This window comes from Cherax quadricarinatus, chromosome 6 (genome assembly GCF_038502225.1).
Source record: "Cherax quadricarinatus isolate ZL_2023a chromosome 6, ASM3850222v1, whole genome shotgun sequence".
In the NCBI taxonomy this organism is placed as follows: domain Eukaryota; kingdom Metazoa; phylum Arthropoda; class Malacostraca; order Decapoda; family Parastacidae; genus Cherax; species Cherax quadricarinatus.
The window spans coordinates 519,791-543,650 of NC_091297.1; the positions used below are offsets into that span (position 1 = coordinate 519,791).

The window sequence follows — 23,860 nt, forward strand, 5'->3', positions numbered from 1 at the left end:
GTTTTACCCACACAGTGGGCTTTATCGAGTCACAAACAGATCTACCTGGGTGAAACATAGTACATGTGTATTTATAGGATGAGAATGCTGGGTCAGGTAGATAAAGCTGCATGTGACAATCTTCTGAGTATGGTGATAGTCTAAAAACTTGGGTAGCTTGTAAAAGAGATTGGTTAAGTATATGAGTAGACCTTCTGCAGTGTTCCTCGATTCTTATGTGGGATAGTGATGAAGAAGTTTCTTGGCGAGGGGTTCAGCTATGTTATAGAAACCGTTGTTCTGGTTGAAACTGTTGGATGCGCAGATAAGTGATGACTCCAGGATTCTTCGGTATTGAGTGATGTCTTCTCTGGCGATAAGTCTTGCATTTCTGTAGTTGATTAAATGGTTGTGTGAATTACGGTGTTGAACACAGGCATTCCTTGGATCGTCAGATCTGCCTGTGTACTGGTGTTTTGAAATACGTGTTTTGAGGTTTCTGGATGTTTTGCCGATGTATAATTTGCTGCAGTCATTACAAGGGATTATGTATACCCCTGCAGAGGACTGAAACTTGTTCTGTCTATTACTGGTAATGTCCTTGATGGTCATGGTTGTGGAGGTAGATATTTGGAATGAGGTATTGGAAAAGATGTTGGAAACATGTTTAGAAATGGAGTTGGTGGAGAGGACTATGCAGGAACACTGCAGAAGGTCTACTCATATACTTAACCAATCTCTTTTACAAGCTACCCAAGTTTTTAGACTATCACCATACTCAGAAGATTGTCACATGCAGCTTTATCCACCTGACCCAGCATTCTCATCCTATAAATACGCATGTATGTTTCACCCAAGTAGATCTGTTTGTGACTTGATAAAGCCCACTGCATGGGCAAAACGTCATCAATAAAGGATCACATTATACTGCATGTGTGTTTATATTTCCAATGCAAGAAGAAATTAAAGTTTTCTCATCACTTTGGCAAAAATCTAAGCAGTGAGGGGTGAGTGCAATGATGAGACGAGTGATAATTCCAACAATAATGACATGCAATATCTGCCAATGATACAGATGTGTGGCAATGTACCGGGTAGGGAAGTGTGCCATGCACCGTATCAAATGCACATTTACCATGTACAGTACTTCACAACCACCTGACAGTGATAGTGATGATTATGGTGGTCATTTTGTAGGGCTGGGAAGGACATGACGATCACCATCCCAACCACTACCAACTGTAGCTACAGATGTACCACAACCACTACCACCAGATTGCACAAACAGTGGAGTAAAACATCACTGCACTGTAACAGAGAACTCTCATGAAGCTTCTCTCTTTGACTTGTTCTTTGATATTGCCCTGATGCAGCTTATTGTGCAGCAAACAAATGCATATCAAAAGTATACCATGACAAACACAAATGTTTCAACACGATCACACCTGCATGAATAGAATGACACTACTGTACTATGGCAGACCTGTATCTGTTCTTTGCCATTATTATGCTTATGTCTTATGTCACATGTACATAAGAACAATATTGCAACAACAACAAGGCTTATATGTACTCTGGCATTTAGTGACCTTGTTATTTGAAACCAAATCCTGCTCCTGTTGAGTGTGTTTCATTTCTTGACAAGGTAAATCCCAGCAAAGATGCTGTGTTATTCAAAATCAAGAAGTTTTAATGTATCTGAAAAACAAGGTCAGCAAGTTTTTGTATCATTTTACAAATCTTGTGACTGACAAGTCTTTGATACTGTTCAGGAACAACTATCATTCAAATAGTACATACCAATCAAATGAAGCCACTCTGGTATAAAACTGTTCATCATATGTGACTGCAAAAGTGGCATGGTCATTGATTTGACTGTCTACATAAGATGGGCAGCAACAGAAAATAGCCATAAATTACTTGGGATATCTGTCAATGTGGTAAAGAAAATGGAGCTGTATACTGGTAAGAGGCATACATTATTCATCAATAAATGGTACTCAAGCCTTTTCCTCTTTCATTACCTGTGAGCAAACAAAGACATTTGCAGTACAGTTCACAGGCCTAAAGTTGATGTACTTACCCTGAAAAATCAGGTGCAAGCTTTTGCTGACAATGACATCATGGCATATGATAGGTTGGATGTGGCTGTCTTGATCACTTTTCACCTCAATGAAATACAGTGGAACCCCAGTTTTTGTCCTTAATCTGTTCCAGAAGGTCAGTCAAAACCCGAAATGAATGAAAACTGAAGTAATATTTCCCATAAGAAATAATGTAAATCCAATTAATCCATTCCAGACACCCAAAAATATTAACAAAAAATAAATTAAGTTAGTAATAGAACTAGGCATTAAAAAACACAATAAAAAGTAAAATACATACACAGTACATTCATTACTTACCTTGAAATATTTGTAGTCTTAATGAAGAGCAAGAGGTGAGCAGTGTTTATTTGTAGGAAGTCAGTGTAGGTAGCTGGTAGGTGTAGCCCGTGAACAAGTAACAAAGGCATGTTTATATGCTATGTAACGTGTTTCTTACATGATTTTGAAGAAAATGTCATATTTGGATTAATGAAAATGTCTATATTAACGTAAAATAAGACATTTAATGTGCCCAAGAGTGGTTATTACTAACCCATTCAGGGTTTCGGCCATACTAGTACGGTTTACGCCCCAGGGTTTTTGACGTACTAGTATGCCTAAATTATAGCGCCCTCAAATCTAATGAGAGAAAGCTGGTAGGCCTACATATGAAAGAATGGGTCTATGTGGTCAGTGTGCACAGTATAAAAGAATCCTGCAGCACACAGTGCGTAATGAGGAAAAAAAAAAACTCTGACCGTGTTTTTGGATTAAAACAGCGACTTTGCACTGTATTTTCGTATGGTATTTATTGTTGTATTCTAGTTTTCCTGGTATCATTTTATAGAATGGAAGACATATTACAGAAATTGAGATGATTTTGACTAGTTTCACAATGAAAAGTACCTTGAAATTGAGTTCAAAGTAGCAGAAATGTTCGATTTTTACCTAAGTTCAAAAGTAAACAAATCATGCCAAGCATCCAATACACGTCAACTGGTGAGTCTAATATTCTTTCACAAGTGCGCTGATATTATTTATACCATTTCTACACTAATGCAGTAGTTTGCCTAACAGTAAATCTTCTACATTTTGTAAGAATAAAAATTCAAAGTAGAAAGCCAAAGAAATATAAGAGGGGCCTGGGGATGTGACTAACGAACAGAGAACTTGTTATTTTAGTGCCAGGAATGTCTTTCTTGTTTATTCTGGACCTTATTCGGAAATTGGCATCTTTTGAAATTTGTGTGAAATTGGCAAAATTGCTAAATTCTGACCACTTTATTGGACAGTTGAAATCGGTAAATGGGTGGTTTCTTGTACTCATTCGATAGAAAAAATGGAGTTCTAGCGAAATAGTTATGATTTTTGTCGACTAGTACACTGGAATTGGCCGAAAATAGGGCTCAAAGTGGGCAAAATTGCTGATGCGTAAACATCGTCGAGACCGCTAACTTCGCGAGAACATAATTCCATAAGTGTTCCATCAAATTTCATACTTTTGGTGTCATTATGATCGGGAAAAGATTCTCTATCTTTTCATAAGAAAAAATAATTTTTTTTTTTTTAAATTTGGAGACCTTGAGAACAAGTCTCGGAGAGGGCCTGGGGACCCTGAAAGGGTTAAACATACCTGGAGTTTACCTGGAGAGAGTTCCGGGGGTCAAAGCCCCCCACGGCCCAGTCTGTGACCAGGCCTCCTGGTGGATCAGAGCCTGATCAACCAGGCTGTTACTGCTGGCTGCACGCAATCCAACGTACGAGCCACAGCCCGGCTGGTCAGGTAAAAACAGGTACATACATAGCATATAAACACTGAATATTTACATATGCTATGTAACGTGTTTCTTATATAATTTTGAAGAAAATATCATAGATGGATTAATGAAAATGCCTATATTAACATAAAATAATGTGCCCAAGAGTGATTATTATTACATATTAGTAGTATTACTATGGCATTAAGACTAGAGGAACACTCTTAGTGAACAAGTAACAAAAGAATGTTTATATGCTACGTAACGTGTTTCTTATATAATTTTGAAGAAAATATCATAGGTGGATTAATGAAAATGTCTATTTTAACGTAAAATAAGAAATTTAATGTGCCCAAAAATTAGTCACGAATGTATGAGCGGCCCAGGCAGATGCGTCTGGTACGGACGATTTCTGAACGGATGTACAAAACCTGTGGTAAAATTTAGTTGAAAAAAGTGGTTGAAATCTGAACTGTATGATTTCCGCACCGGACGAAATCCGCGGGTCTACTGTACAGCAAACTGGCAAGACAGACACAAGCGAACTTACTTTGAGGTCAGTTGTGTTTAATTACAATAAAAGTAAAGCAGTGTGCAGATAACTGAACTGAGAAATGAGACCGTCGATGGTTGCTTTAGCAAATAAAGTACTCTATATACAAGTGAGAGTCAAAGAAAAAACTAGAAACAAGAAAGCACATATTAGAGAAAAGGCCACACACGGAAAATCAGCATTAGTGCAACTAGCAATAGAAGACAGAGAAAATGTAGGATACTTTGTTCCAAATATGCAGGAAGGCACCACTTATACAGTAGGTTAGGTCCTGGCATACTGCTGTAAAATGAATCATAGCCTTTTTTTCACTTTCAAATGCATACAAAACCTGATAATATATTTACACTATCATATATTAAGTGAGAAATATAGCCAGGCCTAAAGAAATACAGTACACATATTACTTGCCTTAAAATATTTTTGTCCTTAGCTTATAGTGAGTGGTGAATATATTTAGTGTAAGAAGTCTGAATAAATGAAGAATATGTATAACTGAAAACTGTTGTACAGTATTAGCAAAGCACTGTAAAGCAAAACTCTGTAAAGCAGGACTCTCCTGTACACTAAAAATGTAAGTACAGTAGACCCTTATATTACACAGATTTATTTGGCACATTTTGGTTATTATACTATTGAAAAATTGTGGCATAATTTTATACAAAATTAACTTAACACAGTTCAGTTTGTGAGAGGGGAAAAAATTTGGAGTGTCGCCCATGGGATATTTCCTTAGCTCAGGCCGCCTCCTTGCTGTGAGTGAGACCACTGTCTCCATGAGGGAGACATACCACCATCCCCTGCCACACTCATCCCAGCCTTTCGTTCATCTAGGAGCTGGCTGTGTTTGTGGATTGTGTTTTGGTATTTTAATTGCCATATTTTGTATCTGCCAAGCAATCATGGCACCCAGTAGGCAAACAAGTGTTGTTGAAAGTGGCAAGAAAAGGGTTAAGCATTTAAGTCTTGGAGTTACAAGCTTAAGAGTGGCTCACATGTGGTGGATACAGCGAGAGACTATGGCCTTAATGAAGTGTCAGTTTGTACAAAAAGAATGAGGTAAATATACAAGTTTGTGTGATGAATAACTGACTTATTTGACTGACTTACTGACAGACTAACTTGACTGACTTCAGTACCAGAACCTCTACCATCCACCTCAGCCCAGTAGGGCCACAGCATAACTCTCCACTCTCTTCACAATCATCCACAAACACCATCACCCACAATTTTTGTTGCACTTGTAGTCTTAAGCAGTAAAACAACATAATACATCACGACAATGAACAACAATTACATAGCCACTTTTATTTTTGTAAGATTTGGAGGGCCAAAAAAAAAGTTGTTTGGCTTTTTTTGGGCTCCCAGGAACGTAACCCTATTTTTCCCGCAAGTTCTTCAGTTTATATAACATGGCATTTTCAGGAACGTAACTACCATGTAATATAAGGGGTCTGCTGTACCTCAAATATATTTGTTCATTAAAAATCTTCCAAACACAGCAGCAAAATACAATATTGCTCAGTGAGGTATCAGGACTCAAACCCACAGTAGTCTGGGATTACCAACTCTTTGCCTAAGCTTTTCTACTACACCTACACTACATCCCAATCATTCCACAAGATTGTTATATTCATTTATTTGAATTTTTAGCATATGATACTGTATTTTGACCTAACTCTTATAAATACTTGCCTTGTTATAATGACCAATGAGATCCCTCTTGCGCACATATGAAGCACTGCAATGATCACACGAGAAATTCTGTCCCTTGTGTGATGCTGCATAATGTTCACAAGCACCTCGCTGAGTGGAGAAACCTTTCTGACATTCATTACAAATCCAAGGTTTGACACTGTTGCCTTCAACACGAGAACACATCTTCTCCCGTTCTGCACGTATCTGTGAGTGTTTCTTGCAACATAAAAATAACACAAATCAATGGATAATAATAATAATCATTAGTTTTGTTTATTTTTTTAACAAGTCGGCCGTCTCCCACCGTAGCAGGGTGACCCAAAAAGAAAGAAAATGCCCAAAAAGAAAATACTTTCATCATCATTCAACAATTTCATCTCACTCACACATAATCACTGTTTTTGCAGAGGTGCTCAGAAATACAACAATTTAGAAGCATATACGTATAAAGATACACAACATATCCCTCCAAACTGCCAATATCCCAAACCCATACTTTAAAGTGCAGGCATTGTACTTCCCATTTTCAGGACTCAAGTCCGGCTATATAAAAAAACCAGTTTCCCTGAATTCCTTCACTAAATATTACCATGCTCACACTCCAACAGCTCGTCAGGTCCCGAATACCATTCGTCTCCATTCACTCTTATCTAACACACTCGTGCACGCTTGCTGGAAGTCCAAGCCCCTCACCCACAAAACCTCCTTTACCCCCTCCCTCCAACCTTTTTGAGGACGACCCCTAGGCATTCAGGTGCAATCCAAGGAAGAGGAAAGCAGTTGAGCAGTTACAATTCCTCAGATCAAATGGATAAAACAAAAATTAATTTGAAAATATGCACTATTGTTGTATACAAATAACAGTATATCCTGCGAAAGACATTTAAACATTTATGTAGAAACCTTAGTTAAAGAGAAAAGATGAAGTTGTGTTGTATGTCTTTACAATATACAACAAATCTTGACTACATATTATTTCTCCACTTTGCATATTTGTTGATATATGTGCAATGTATTAGAATACATTGCACACATCCAAAATAAATATAATAAATATTATATCTATGAAGAAACACTAAATGTGAAAGTGGTCATCCAGTGTCTGGGTAATTGTAGGTAATCAGGTTTAATCCTAAGAAGAGGAATGTAACTCAAATTACCAGCATATGAAGCATTATCATAAATTAAGAAAGGTATAAAGTGTAATAAAATTTGACTTGATAAAAAAAAAAAAAACAAGTTGATTGACATTTGACACCAGCTGCAATATTCAACACCAGCTGCAACATTTGACACCAGCTATAATTGACACCAGCTGCTACACCTTTCACCAGATGAACAACTTGCTACATTAATCATGTACACTAAAAAGTACTATTCTATTTTTTAGTTACTATGATCTATGCTATTAGAATAAAAAACAACTTTAACATGACACATGAGGACAAAAAAAAAAAAAAAAAAAATCTGCAGAAATACTAAGACTGCAGGAAAACAAGTGAAGCTGCAAGTTTTAAAAGAAAATTATAAGTTAACAGTTAGTAATAATTTGGTTAGCACCAAACCATAAGTTAGCATCATGGGAAAGCACTCAACTTGTAGAGCTCATAGAGCTCATACAGCACCTGTGGAGTAAGGGTAATCATGTTTGATCCCAGGAAGAGACTTGTTCTAATTCCCTTGATCAAGAGCCCATCACCAGCATCAAGGCATCCCTCTTCCTTTCAAGGGAGTACAGGAGGGCCCTGTTTGTACAGCTCTTAGGTTCCTGACCATGTACGATATATGAAAATTGCCAGTGGGTGGAAAAGAACATTTTTTCATTATTGAATGCATCTAAAATGCCTGATAATGTGTTTACACTGTCATATATTTAGTGCTCAATACAGCTACTAATAAAAAACAAAGTAAAATACACAGTACATACAATACTTACCTTAAAGTATAGTGCTGGTCACCCTTCTCTTACATTACTGCTGTGCAAAAATGGAAGAAAAGCAGAAAAAGCACTAAGCATACAAACAATGGCTACAATGAAAGCCAAAGAAAATGAAGAACACCAAAAAGATGGTGCTAAATATGCAGGGCCCTCCTTAGATACATAACTATCAAGATACTAGCAACTGATGTTAAAAAAAGTGCTAAATCTATGCAATGCACAAGCACATGTACATTGTCATACTTACAGTAGCTGTTTTGCTCTGTTTAAGGTGCTTGCCATCACAAGCATGTTTATCTTCTCTAGACGTTGTACTGGAAGACTGCAGATCTTTACACTCTTCAGTATTATGAGATATCAGTATTATTTCTGGATCAACTCTATTATGCTTATTCAAAGGCATAGTAATTTCATCCCTAGATTCAAATCCTGCTGACACATCAGACTTATTTCCTTCAAAGGTTATATGATTTTGTGATACTTTCCCATCTATACAGTTTTCTGTTGTATTGCTGTATGGGGTAGGCAAAGAATGTTCAGGCAACACAGTGTTACTAATTCCATTATTTAGCACATCATCACAAGGGTCAGAAAGTATTACCTGACCTCTCTCCGAACCTCTATCTAAGTCTTTAACATTCCTGTCAACACTCTTCACTTCTGCTGAAAATGATTCTGAATATAACTGATATTTTCTTTGTACATTTGAATTTTCTACAAACAACTCATCTTGTAAAGTAGATAATGGAGTCGGTGAATTATTTGGTATCTCATCCCATAATATTGACTCTGAATTAGACCCAAGATTGCCCAAATTATTATCTATAGGTTCCTCTTTAATCTGAACTATCTCAATTGTATTAGTATGTTTTTCTATCAGTTTTTTTTTTGGAATGACTCCTGAAGAACTTGTCTCTCTGATTTCCTCCTTGATACTTGCCTCAGCTTTAGAAGTCCCAACAAAATTTTTTTCTCTTTCATTAATTATACCTTTGGTGATATATTTAACCATATCCTTCATGCAAACCCTTTCTTCATCATCACTAACAAGAACTGGAATTAGTTTTTCTTGTTCCTGTTTTCGTGGTCTGCCAGGTCTCTTCTGTGGCTTTGTTATCTCCATTATTTCGCACGTATCTTTCATAAATGCTTCTATATCTGATAAATGTTTTCCAAGTCCTTCCTTAATTTCCAATATATATGTGCCAGAGCTATGCATTTTTCTGCTACTTTCTTCAACTTCAGGATATATATTTTCATTTATATTGCAATGGTCTTCAGAATTATGCTCTACTTCAGGTCGTCCTCTAAACCTTGACATCAAATCATATTTCATTGAATTTAGCTTATCCTCCATATCAGCAATTTTGTCAATAAGTAAAGCACATTTCTTACATAATACCCAAGGCTCCATTAAAGCATTAGAGTCAATAATGCATGGTAAAAATTGCTGAAATTTTTTCAAAACATTAAGCTGATGGCTATCAGGAATTGTGTTAAACCATTTACAAGACTTTCTGAAATCTGTCTTTGTATGAGCTTGACATGCTATGCACAAAGGTTTTATTACACGAGTTGACTTCATGGATTCATCTAAAATAATTGTTACATTTTCAAATTCCTCTGTCAAATACATGGGCTCTTCTTTTACAAGAACTTTTTCAGAATTTTCATCGAGAAATGACTCGTCCTTAAAAGAAGCAGAATGTTCAACTAAATCCTCTTCATCTTTTTCATCCAGTGTTAAATATGTTTTGACCCTAACAGGTCGATCAGATTTAGCTAAATGATAATTTTCCTTATGGGCATCAAGGTCTGCTGCAGTAGAGAACAACTTGAAGCATAAATAGCAGCGATGAGTTCTGTCTCGACATATTCTACTTCTTCTATGAGTGTTTTGCAGTCTAGTCATTTTCTTTATTTGTTGATGATAATGGTGGGATTCAATTTTAAATTCCATGTCATTTTTTATGCCTTCATCCAAAGAACTCTTTTTATACTTCTTCTGAGTGTGGATTTTATTTAGTGATGAATTACTTTCATTCACTTTGGTTTTTACTTCAGCCCCATCAGATTTATTAACTTTTTTTCCTTTTTTTTTGCATTCCATGTCAAAATCATTAAAATCTGGCAAATGATTATCTTTTTCTTTCTCACATTCTCTCTTATTTGATGAATTAAAGACACAAGTGGAATTTCTTTTTACTTCACTTTCCTTTTCTATTTTACAATTTAATATATGTTTTTTGAAGAGCTTTGGTATTATGTACTTTCTTCCACATTTATCACAGACTTGAGACTTATCATGAACTTTACGATGTTTCAAAAACTCTTTTAAGACACTGCACTTGTATGAACACAAACGGCACTGAAAGGATTCCTCCTTGCTGTGAATTTCTTGTATATGTGATCGTACATACTGCATGTTAAGGAATTTTTTACCACAGACGAAGCACTCATCATTCCATTCTTTGTGATATCGGCGATAGTGAATTTGAAGGGATCTTTCTGAATGTAGAGTAGCACCACAGTCATCACATGGTAAAATGGAAAATCTGAAAAACGGAAAAAGCACATAAACATGAAATAATACACATTTAATGTTTAGCCTCTTAATAATAGTAATAACTGTGATTAAAATTAGGTAGTAGGTTGGTAGACAGCAACCGCCCAGGGAGGTACTACCGTCCTGCCAAGTGAGTGTAAAACGTAAGCCTGTAATTGTTTTACACGATGGTAGGATTGCTGGTGTTTTTTCTGTCTCATAAACATGCAAGGTTTCAGGTACGTCTTGCTACTTCTGCTTACACTTAGGTCACACTACACATACATGTACAAGCATATGTATACACACCCCTCTGGGTTTTCTTCTATTTTCTTACTAGCTCTTGTTCTTGTTTATTTCCTCTTATCTCCATGGGGAAGTGGAACAGAATTCTTCCTCCGTAAGCTATGCGTGTTGTAAGAGGCGACTAAAATGCCAGGAGCAAGGGGCTAGTAACCCCTTCTCCTGTATATATTACTAAATATGAAAGGAGAAACTTTTGTTTTTCCTTTTGGGCCACCCCACCTCGGTGGGATACGGCTGGTGTGTTGAAAAAAAAAAAGAAACTGTGATTAAAATTAGGTAGTAGGTTGGTAGACAGCAACCGCCCAGGGAGGTACTACCGTCCTGCCAAGTGAGTGTAAAACGTAAGCCTGTAATTGTTTTACACGATGGTAGGATTGCTGGTGTTTTTTCTGTCTCATAAACATGCAAGGTTTCAGGTACGTCTTGCTACTTCTGCTTACACTTAGGTCACACTACACATACATGTACAAGCATATGTATACACACCCCTCTGGGTTTTCTTCTATTTTCTTACTAGCTCTTGTTCTTGTTTATTTCCTTTTATCTCCATGGGGAAGTGGAACAGAATTCTTCCTCCGTAAGCTATGCGTGTTGTAAGAGGCGACTAAAATGCCAGGAGCAAGGGGCTAGTAACCCCTTCTCCTGTATATATTACTAAATGTGAAAGGAGAAACTTTTGTTTTTCCTTTTGGGCCACCCTGCCTTGGTGGGATACGGCCGATGTGTTGAAAGAAAGAAAGAACTGTGATTAATATTAATAAGGTTATCATCATATTCAAGGGAAAGCACTGACTCTGAAAGGGTTATACAAAACCTGGAGAATGGGAAGTAATCAAGTTTGGTCCAAAAGGGAAAGGTAGTTCCAATACTTTGAATCAAGAGCCCTTAACCAGCATCAAGGTACCCCTCTGAAAGAAATTATTCAGTTACAGTGCATTATGTACATGATAGTCCATCAATTTCTATCCACTTCCATCATGGCTTCAGATAAATATTTTTCATTTCTTGCCATTCAACCTAACCTTTTGAGTCAAGACATTATTTGACCAGTTTACCAGATGAGCATTTTTCTAACTAATCTTGGACATTTTTGTTAAAGACAATATACAGTAACATAACTGCTTCATTTGCATTGCCTTGTATAAAAATTCTGTTTTGCAAAAGTTTATGGACAGTACTCTTATAACATTATGTTATGACATATTAATTTTACTTGCACAAGGAGATCAAATGAAGAAACTATGTATAAAACTAACATGAACAATAGCTGATACTTATAGGTTGAGATCAAATATGAATACTTGGTACTAAGTAAGAATATTAGAGAAGAAATTCGCTTCTTCAATTTAGTAATTTTTTGCAGAAGGGGTTACTAGCCCCCTGCCCCTGGCATTTCAGTCACCTTTTATGACATCCATGGCTTGAGGAGGAAGGATTCTTATCCACTTTCCCGTGGAGATGAAAGAAAATAATGTAAAAACAAAAACTATTAAGAGATTAGAAGAAAACTCAGAGGAATGTGTAAACACATGCAAGTGCACAGGCATAATATAGCTATATGTGCAGTATGACCTAAGTGTAAGTGGTAGTAGCAGCAGCAGCAGCAGCAGCAGCAGGATATACCCGTCATCTTATATTTTTGAGAGATCAAGTTGTGTTTATGATTTAAAGTGCTGTTTGAGTGTGAGCAAGGTAAAATTTATAAAGGGATTTACAGAAACCAGTTAGCCAAACGAATCCTGGAGGTTGGAAGTACATTACAGTGCTTGCATTCTGATGGGGTGGTAATGTTGAACTTTGGAGGGTCATCTGAACCGTGATGTCAACATGTGATTGGCAAGGCAGTAACTGAATGAATGATGTAATTTTTTTTTTTTTTTTTTTTTTTTTTGGGGGGGGGGGGGACAAGCCTACCTTAGTGGGAGATAGCTGGCTAAAAACAGTCCATACCTTTTGGTAATAGTACTTATTTCTGGTTGTTTTTTTGACTCCACTGGCTGCAACACCTTCACCTGAAATAATAAATGAGACCATATTCATGCATTAATGTTACACATCATATTTACTAAACTGATTATGATAAAATAACTGCTCCAGCCAGAGCAGGATTAAGATTTTGTAGGACCCTGGGCTACCTACCTGGAGGGTATTCCTGGGATCAATGCCCCCGTGGACTGGTACATGACCAGGCATCCCAGTGGATCAAAGCCTGATCAACCAGGCTGTTACTGCTGGCTTCACATAGTCCAGCGTACAAACCATAGCCTGGCTGATCCAGCACCGGCTTTACAGGCACAATGAGGCCCTCCAAGAGATATTTTAAAAAAAAAAAAATATTAAATTTATTTTTGCAGGGCTAATTACAATTAAAATTCAAACATTTGCTTTGTGTAATTTCTTGGAAACAAATTCCCAAAAACCATCAGTAAATTTTAAGTTGTTGAGAACATCGATTTTAACTGCCATGAGAGCTAGTCTGTTCAGTCGTTCTTGTGCTACTGTCGATCTGTGTACATTCTTTAGATGTTTCATCTTGAAGAAGCTCCTCTCTCTAGTTGAATAATGTCTGCCTTATAATAAGGGATCCACTCTTAAATCTCTATAAAAAATTAATCACAACAATCAACAGTTCATCAAATATGTGATATAATAACATACTATACAGTGGAACCTTGGTACTTGAACAGTTCCCTATTCGAACAATTCGGTATTAAAACACTTTGTTCAGTCAAAAAATAGCTCAGTATTCGACCGTTTGCTCATCACTCGACCAAACAAACATGACTTGCCAGAATTTCACTGTAAACTATTTTGTGTTTCTTTGCATTTTTTGGTGTTTTTTTTTTTATATTAGTTGTATAAATAAGTCACCATGGGCCTAAGAAGATTAGTGATAAAGCCACCAAAAAAGAAAATTGGTTGGGAAAATTCATTCAATAGTGTTATGCAGACTATTGCATTATTGTAAAAATGGTATAAATAATATCAGGGCATTTGTGAATGTATATTATACCCACCAATTGATGTGTATTGGACACATGTTGTGATTTGTTTACTATTGAACATTGGCAAAAATTGAACATTTCCGCTACTTTGAGCTCAATTTCAAGGTACTTTAAGTCTGTAAACCATTCAAAATCATCTCTATTTCTGTAACATATCTTCCATTCTATCAAATGAGTCCAAGAAAACAAGAATACAGCCATAAATACCATACAAAAATACACCGCAAAGATTGTTTTAAACCCAAAACACGTTCATAGATTTTTTTTTCTCATTACCTGGAGTTTACCTGGAGAGAGTTCCGGGGGTCAACGCCCCCGCGGCCCGGTCTGTGACCAGGATTTTTTTTATACTGTGCACACTGACCACTCAGACCCATTCTCTCATATGTAGGCCTACCAGCTTTCTCCAGCAAGATTGGAAACCGCTAGAATTTTGGTGTAATATTATGGGACCGACACCAGCTTGCAAGCCATAATATTACGGGACTCACAGTGAAAGGGTTAAACTTACAGCAGTAACTGTGAACACTTTTCACTTAAACTCTGGAAGTCTTCCAGCTGGTGGAGGCCCACATCTAATCCAGCCCTGGCTCCAGCCTAACTAAAGGACTGAGTCACAGAGCATAAACTGGGCAAATACAGTGGACCCCCGGTTTACGATCAGCTCCCAATGCGACCAATTATGTAAGTGTATTTATGTAAGTGCGTTTGTATGTGTATGTTTGGGGGTCTGAAATGGACTAATCTACTTCACAATATTCCTTATGGGAACAAATTCGGTCAGTACTGGCACCTGAACATACTTCTGGAATGAAATAATATCGTAAACCAGGGGTCCACTGTATAACACTAGGCTACTGATGAGAAATGACATATACCTAAATGCCAATTATGAAGCACTACATTATTCTTTCAGAGAGAAGTTTAAGTGAATATAAGAGAATTGGTGATAAAAAAAATGAAAGGCAAAATAAATGACAGTATACAGTAGAATAAAAAGAATTTATTTTACGAAGAAAATGGAATACATAGGAAGAAAAGCTACACTATTCTCTAGGCAGTGATTTTGTTTCAGACAAAATCAGGTTAGTAAAACAGAATGCTATCAATCTGTCCTCCACTCCCTGTAGCCTTACTACACTCATGAAACAAAGTAGAAGAGAAATGCCATGCCATATGTGAAACGTGCCTCATTTAAGAGAATGCGGTGTGAAATACAAATAAAAATGATAATAGAAAATTAAAGAAGCAGATATAATCCCTCAGAACATCATTTAATCATTGTAATCGAGAATAAAATATTCCCAAGAGAAAATACGACCAATGACAAGAAAAGACTAAAATGCTGCAAAAAAAAATTTTTACAACAATGAGTGGTGGTGAAGCAATGTAAAAAGAGAGCAAATGAGAGAGTGGGTGAGATGTTATCAACAAATTTTGTTGAAAATAAGAAAAAGTTTTGGAGTGAGATTAACAAGTTAAGAAAGCCTAGAGAACAAATGGATTTGTCAGTTAAAAATAGGAGAGGAGAGTTATTAAATGGAGAGTTAGAGGTATTGGGAAGATGGAGGGAATATTTTGAGGAATTGTTAAATGTTGATGAAGATAGGGAAGCTGTGATTTCGTGTATAGGGCAAGGAGGAATAACATCTTGTAGGAGTGAAGAAAAGCCAGTTGTGAGTGTGGGGGAAGTTCGTGAGGCAGTAGGTAAAATGAAAGGGGGTAAGGCAGCTGGGATTGATGGGATAAAGATAGAAATGTTAAAAGCAGGTGGGGATATAGTTTTGGAGTGGTTGGTGCAATTATTTAATAAATGTATGGAAGAGGGTAAGGTACCTAGGGATTGGCAGAGAGCATGCATAGTTCCTTTGTATAAAGGCAAAGGGGATAAAAGAGAGTGCAAAAATTATAGGGGGATAAGTCTGTTGAGTATACCTGGTAAAGTGTATGGTAGAGTTATAATTGAAAGAATTAAGAGTAAGACGGAAAATAGGATAGCAGATGAACAAGGAGGCTTTAGGAAAGGTAGGGGGTGTGTGGACCAGGTGTTTACAGTGAAACATATAAGTGAACAGTATTTAGATAAGGCTAAAGAGGTCTTTGTGGCATTTATGGATTTGGAAAAGGCGTATGACAGGGTGGATAGGGGGGCAATGTGGCAGATGTTGCAAGTGTATGGTGTAGGAGGTAGGTTACTGAAAGCAGTGAAGAGTTTTTACGAGGATAGTGAGGCTCAAGTTAGAGTATGTAGGAAAGAGGGAAATTTTTTCCCAGTAAAAGTAGGCCTTAGACAAGGATGTGTGATGTCACCGTGGTTGTTTAATATATTTATAGATAGGGTTGTAAGAGAAGTAAATGCGAGGGTCTTGGCAAGAGGCGTGGAGTTAAAAGATAAAGAATCACACACAAAGTGGGAGTTGTCACAGCTGCTCTTTGCTGATGACACTGTGCTCTTGGGAGATTCTGAAGAGAAGTTGCAGAGATTGGTGGATGAATTTGGTAGGGTGTGCAAAAGAAGAAAATTAAAGGTGAATACAGGAAAGAGTAAGGTTATGAGGATAACAAAAAGATTAGGTGATGAAAGATTGAATATCAGATTGGAGGGAGAGAGCATGGAGGAGGTGAAAGCATTCAGATATTTGGGAGTGGACGTGTCAGCAGATGGGTCTATGAAAGATGAGGTGAATCATAGAATTGATGAGGGAAAAAGAGTGAGTGGTGCACTTAGGAGTCTGTGGAGACAAAGAACTTTGTCCTTGGAGGCAAAGAGGGGAATGTATGAGAGTATAGTTTTACCAACGCTCTTATATGGGTGTGAAGCATGGGTGATGAATGTTGCAGCGAGGAGAAGGCTGGAGGCAGTGGAGATGTCATGTCTGAGGGCAATGTGTGGTGTGAATATAATGCAGAGAATTCGTAGTTTGGAAGTTAGGAGGAGGTGCGGGATTACCAAAACTGTTGTCCACAGGGCTGAGGAAGGGTTGTTGAGGTGGTTCGGACATGTAGAGAGAATGGAGCGAAACAGAATGACTTCAAGAGTGTATCAGTCTGTAGTGGAAGGAAGGCGGGGTAGGGGTCGGCCTAGGAAAGGTTGGAGGGAGGGGGTAAAGGAGGTTTTGTGTGCGAGGGGCTTGGACTTTCAGCAAGCATGCGTGAGTGTGTTTGATAGGAGTGAATGGAGACAAATGGTTTTTAATACTTGACGTGCTGTTGGAGTGTGAGCAAAGTAACATTTATGAAGGGATTCAGGGAAACCGGCAGGCCGGACTTGAGTCCTGGAGATGGGAAGTACAGTGCCTGCACTCTGAAGGAGGGGTGTTAATGTTGCAGTTTAAAAACTGTAGTGTAAAGCACCCTTCTGGCAAGACAGTGATGGAGTGAATGATGGTGAAAGTTTTTCTTTTTCGGGCCACCCTGCCTTGGTGGGAATCGGCCAGTGTGACAATAAAAAAAAAAATAGAATTCTATTTAGAAATTAGCATTTCTGCTAAACAGAACTTAGCACAAACAGCAAAAAAGAAAAGCAATTCTTTCACTTACATTTAGGCAATATATTTAACTTCAAAGGCTATATTCAATACTTTTTTTTCACCATCCATCTCCCACCAAGGTAGAAAAAAAAAAAAAAGTAAAACCATCCACATTCATTCAATTGTCTTGCCAGATGTGTGCTGATATCACAACACAGATGACCATCCAAACTGCAACATTCTCACACCCACTTTAGAGTGCAGACACTGTACACTGTTCTAATACATATTAAAAATAAAAAAAAAATAAGAAGGTATTTTTTTCTATAATATTCATTGATCTATCCATATACCATTTGTAGGATCTGTGCAAGGGGATCTACAACTATATAAAGTTAATTATTACCACAACAAATAGGAAACTGGACCCCATATCAATTGCAACTTCAAATAACACACCTTCTTTATGAAGGACCTGAGCACTCAACATCTACAGAAATTAATCACGACTTAAATACAGAATATTAATGAAAGATTGCAATAGCTCCTTTAGTCACATCAAGAATTTTTTTTTTCAACACATTGGCCATGTCCCATTGAGGCAGGGTGGTCCAAAATGAGACATTTTCATGCACAACCCACACATAAGAGAGAGGAGCTAACGACGACATTTCGGTTCGACTTGGACCATTTACAAACTCACACTAAGAAAAAGGAGAGGAGGGAGTGAGTACATAGAGGCCAGCAGACAGCAGAGAGGTAGTGGGAAAGGAAGAAAAGTAGTGGTAGAGGCGGCAGCGGCGGCGGCAGCGGCAGCGGAAGCAGCAGCAGCAGTAGTGGAGCCAGTCAATGACTAAGAAAGAGGAGCACTGCAAGAGAACTAGGGGCCCACAAAGGGTAGGAACAAGAACACAGAGGGGGGAAAAATAATAGTAATGGACCAAATATGAGTAGAATAGGTGGGTGCAAGTAAGACTGACAAGCATATTCCCTTTTTTTATGAATTCTTTTTCAAACTATTTTAATATCTCATTTGAACACTCGACATAATATGCATTAATGTTAGTTTTAAATTCATCTTCATTTTATGTATTTCTTATCACATTACATCCCATTCTCCATTTTTTCAAATCTAGAACAAATTCATGGTCAATGTTATATGAAGATATAAATTTTAAACAATCATATTTTTTACTAAATTATATACATACCGCAGGTCCAAATATAGATGCAATATTTTGCAGAACTGTCTTCTGGCCATTTGGGTCTGTCTGCCTGTACTTTGTAATAGATGACAAGTTGTGGGCAATCATGTCTCCTCTGTCAGTACGTACAACTGTGCCTTCTCCAAGAAAATTACGAGGTAGATGCACTGGTGGATTAAGATAAAAAAAAATTATATTTATTCAGTACTTTCCGTTTTAGTTTCAGAGGATTAGCATACAGTATATAAATTATATATACAGGTATTTATATTGTTTAAATATTATGCAGAGAATCTGTAGCTTGAAGATTAGGAGGAAGTGCAAAGTTACTAAAAGTATTATCAAGAGGGCTGAGGAGGGGGTTGTTGAGGTGGTTTGGACATTTAAAGAACATGGAGCCAAATAGGATGACAGAGGGTGTATAGATCTGTAGTGGAGGGAGGCAGAGATAGGGGTCATCCTAGGAAAGGTTGGAGGGCGGGCAAGATAGGGGTCATCCTAGGAAAGGTTGGAGGGAGGGAAGTAAAGGAGGCTTTGTGTGTGAGGGGCTTGGACATCCAGGAGGCATGTGCAAGCACTTTACATAGGAGTGGAGGCAAATGAGCATTTAGGACTGCACGAGCTGTTGGAGAGTGAGTAAGGTAACATTTTGTGAAGGGATTCAGGGAAAGTGGTTAGCTGAACTCAAGTCCTAGAGGTGGGAAGTACAGTGCCTGACTCAGGAGGAGAGGTGGGGATATTTGCAGTCTGGAGGGTTATCTGAACTGTAGTATCAGTGCACCTCTGGGAAGACAATGATGAAATGAATGATGGTGAAAATTTCTTTCTCAGGTCACCTTACCTTGATGGGAGACAGCTGGTATTTAAAAAAAAAAATTATAATGTGCTTTAAGAAATCAGTTAATAACTACCCAAATATTGGAAATAAATATTGAATGTAGTGGAAGAAAGTATTGGTTCATTATCAAATAGTAAATGTATACTGTCAAATGTTCTACAAACATGTTTGATTTGAGACCTTGCTTCTAACTTTCCCACTTTTGACTTGTTAATGGTCCAAGAAGAACCAAAACATCATTAAGTTGTAATTTTCAACTTACAGAATTCTTCAACCTTTCAACAGGTGCCTCCACAGTCTATATGCAGTGGTATGATTCCAAGTGGACTTCCTGAGGCTCTCAGTGCACATAAACATGAGTTGATAAAAAAAAAAATGCCTTTCTACACAAGGGGTCACATGTGACTTCAATTTCTGTCACATCCCCTAACTACTATTATGTACTAATTATGAAGTGGGAATTACAGCTTTGTGGGTGCCTCAAATGACAGTAGCCACAAAAAGTCACTATCAATATGCCAGCACTGGTGAAGGGAGTTCAACACTAAGCGTAAAGCACAGGACCTCACTGGGGTTCAAAAAGGAGAGTACTGGTGTGAGTGAGGTATAATATGACACATTCCAGATAAACCCCTTTCCTGTGACCCCCTTGTAAAGAAATGTGGTTTTCACACCATAAATGTTATTATAAAAGATACTGTAAATTCAAAAGTACAGTACAGTGGTACCTCGATATTCAAATATAATCCATTCCAGGAGGCTGTTCAAATAGTAAGTTGTATGACTATTGAATCAATTTTTCCCATTAAATATAATGTAAATTGGATTATTCCATTCCAGACCCCAAAAAATTACCAATTATGAAACATTTTAAGTGAAAATATTGCTCATTGCATGCATAAAATCATACATGAAAACAGACACGTGAAAATGTTAGATAGAAGCGAGTGGAGGCAAGTGGTTTATATGGTGTGACACGTTCTTGGAGTCTGAGGAGATTTACACAACAAACAGCAGAATTAATTCATAAAAACTAGTTGGATGGACTAGAGTCCTGTACTCTAAAGGAGGGGTGAGGGTAATATAGTTTGGAGGGCCACCCGAATTGTGGTGTCTGTGTACTTCTGATAAGACAGCTATTGAATGAACGATGGTAAATGTGCTTTTTGGGTGACTTTTTTTGAAGATGGCTAGTGTGCTTTAAAAAAATATTTATTGTTAACATTTTTTGGTGTTAAAATATGCCATCAAATCTACACTGACATCCTTCAGCATACTAGTGTTATGCAAGCTACAATGGTATTTCTCAGCACTGTAATGCATCATAGAATCTATGGATATTTCCTTCAGCATACTAAAATGTCATAGCACTTTTAATGGCATCTTCAGCACACAAAAACATGAAAAGTTTAAAATTTATGGGCTATTATACTGTACTGCACAAATTAACACACAGACTGCACAAAAAAAATACTTAATATGTTCAGAATATTACATATTTCTAAGAATACTAATATAATATAACTTACTTTTAAGAGGTAATCTTGGTTTAGTCTTAGAATTTAATGTGAAATGTTTGCTGCTCAATACAGCACTCAGAGAATCTTTGATTGATGACGATCCTTTGGATATCTGAACAGACTTTGAAGTGCTTGTATTGAGTGCCAAACTGTTATTCACCTCCAGGCCAACATTCTTGGAAGATTCCTTCAGAAAATTACCACTGTTCTCTTGCTGACATAAAGATATCAGATCCTCCTCTTGGTTAGCAGCAAACGTAATGGTTGAGGACGGCACTGACTGAGTCAGGTCAAGTGATTTGCTTACTTCACTAGATTCCTGGCTCTCACCAATTAATGAATTACTCTTCAACATTACTGATGAAACGGAGACGGGACTTCTACAATAAAAAAATACAGTAGTAAGTACAGTACATAATATGGTTTATGAATAATAGCTAAATGTATTGGTGAATTCCAAAGGGAACTGAAAGTTAAAATGCAACTTCATACAGATACACTGGGAGTCAATGTCAGGCAGTAGGTAAGGAATCTACGAGCATGAACACAACCACAAAGATGAAAAGTTAAAAATCACAAGCAGGTCAAGATATTACAAAAATGTTATCATTGGCACTCAGTATTTACTGGTCCATGTCACTCATGTTATGCTTTGAGTAATATTGATAAAAGATGTTAAAAGCCCAAAATGTTGTCCCAACATAAGCTTGTTCTGCAAAGTACATTTTCTTCACCACATACAATTCTACCACACCAGTAAGTTCCAACAAATTTCCTTCCAATGCTGCAATGGCTCTTAGGAAGTCTGATACTGATTGCAAGGCCTAACCTACTTGGTCTGGGGGGTCTACTGCCCTTACAGTCCGGTCACAGACTAGGATTTCTGGTTGAGGAGCTGATCAGTCAAGCTAGGAGCAGGCAGTCCAATGCAGGGACTACAGTCCACCTGATGAGGCACTGGCTCAAATTTACTAAGTTCCTTCAGTGATAACATGGTCTAGCTTTTTTATCAGTGGTAATAACCACTTGTGAAAAATTTCTCTTATGTGCAATATCATGTGCTAAATTTTATACCTAGTTTCATTGGTTATCCTTGTACAGTGGACCCTCGGCTAATGCCTTTAATCCGTTCCAGAGAGCTAGCCTTTAACCGAATTAATTTTCCCCTTAAGAAATAATGGAAATCCAATTAATCCGTTCCAGACACCCAAAAGTATTGAACAAAATATTTTTTTTACATGAAATATACATTTCCCTACACAGAAAACAATGATACATGAATAAAACAATAATAACTTCGGTAACAAGTCCTTTTCTAGCTTGTGTCCTGGGAGTGCCTTTTCCTTCTAAGTAATGTAGGTCCTGTTTGGCATTTTCTTCTTAAACAGGCCTGTTTTGTCACAATTGAATACTTGTTGGGGTTTTAAATTTTCAGCCTCTATGTACCCCTTAAAGTCCTGCACATGTTTTTCAGCTGCTTTTTTGTCAGAATTGGCAGCCTCACCATGCCTTATCATACCATACCACCATCACAACCACTACCACCCTCTACCACCACCACTACCACCCTCTACCACCACCACAACCACTACCACCCTCTACCACCATCACAATCGCTACCACCCTCTACCACCACCACCACTACAACCCTCTACCACCATCACTACCACTACCACCCTCTACCACCACCACTACAACCCTCTACCACCACCACTACCACCCTCTACCACCATCACAACCACTACCATCATCACAATTGCTACCCTCTACCACCACCACTACAACCCTCTACCACCATCACAACCACTACCACCCCCTACCACCACCACTTTTGTATTTTTCTACAAACTTTTTCTTAAATTATGTGTTTCTCACATTCTTTACCATAGGGCTGGCACTAGAAGCTTTCCTGGGGCCCATGGTGGCTTATTTAGCAGTTACAAGCACCAAAAAGAATGGAATAATACAAAATATATCGCATGTATGGGCGGAATCATCCTCTGGCTTTGTAAACAATGGCATACTGACTGGTACACAGAGTGAGTGGCCGGGCCCGCTCAGGGCGCCGTGGCGACACTGACTACCCTGCTTATCAAGGTAAGAGTATTCTAATTGTGGGAGATTCTCAGGTAAGATATATGGACTGTGCTTTTTGTAACAGGCTACTGAAGAAATCAAATCATCCATTGAGGCACAGAACCCCTGGGCTAAGGTGGACTACATTACCAAGATACCCAACGCTTCATCCATGCTGAAGGTGACCTTCAGCGACGTCAACATGGCAACCAAAGCTCTAGCTGAGGGCTTGGCTATTCACTATTTCCACATCAACCCAACCTTCATCGAAGAAGAAAAATTCCTGCAAATCCCACACTGCTACAACTGCTACTCTTACCTACATACCACCAAAGACTGCACTGCCAAGGACAAAAAATTCTGCCCCACCTGTGGCCTCGAGGGTCACGACTTTCAAAAACTGCACCACTGCTGCACCACCTAAATGCCTGAACTGCAAGAATGACCACCACACTCTCGCAGCCAGATGCCCTACCAGAAGGGACATAGTCAAGAAACAATACCATCAACAAAACAAGCCCCATCCACAAGCAACCTCATATGCCACTATCACCAAGCTTCAAACCACACAAGCAGCCCCCACCACTCCCCTGCCAGCCCCCGCTGGCGACTCCACCAAAATCCTCTACTGCATCATGTATGCCCATGTACAGAACTCAGCTGAGCCTGGCTCCTTCAACACCACCATCAACAAACTCTTCAAGCTCAACAACATGCCGGGTTTCACATTCCCCGCATCACCACCTTCCACTGAGATTCTCAAATCCACTGCAAATATCACAAACATTGCCACTGCCCCACCGCTACCTCAACCTCCACCAGATACTGAGCTGTCCCAACAAGAAACCTCTGAGACCTCAGCAGAACCCACCAACGAGATTC

At 38.1% G+C, this 23,860-nt stretch overlaps 1 protein-coding gene across 1 annotated transcript in view; it reads right to left on the bottom strand.

Moving 5' to 3' along the window:
• The window catches only part of LOC128691830 (uncharacterized), a gene marked incomplete at its 3' end in the record, with an annotated part of 54,308 nt that overhangs the window by 15,297 nt on the left and 15,151 nt on the right, over positions 1-23,860 (bottom strand). Inside the window, 5 exon segments of the mRNA XM_070082078.1 lie at positions 6,072-6,278; positions 8,261-10,568; positions 12,815-12,876; positions 18,551-18,711; positions 20,912-21,282. Coding sequence (XP_069938179.1) covers positions 6,072-6,278; positions 8,261-10,568; positions 12,815-12,876; positions 18,551-18,711; positions 20,912-21,282 — 3,109 coding nt within the window.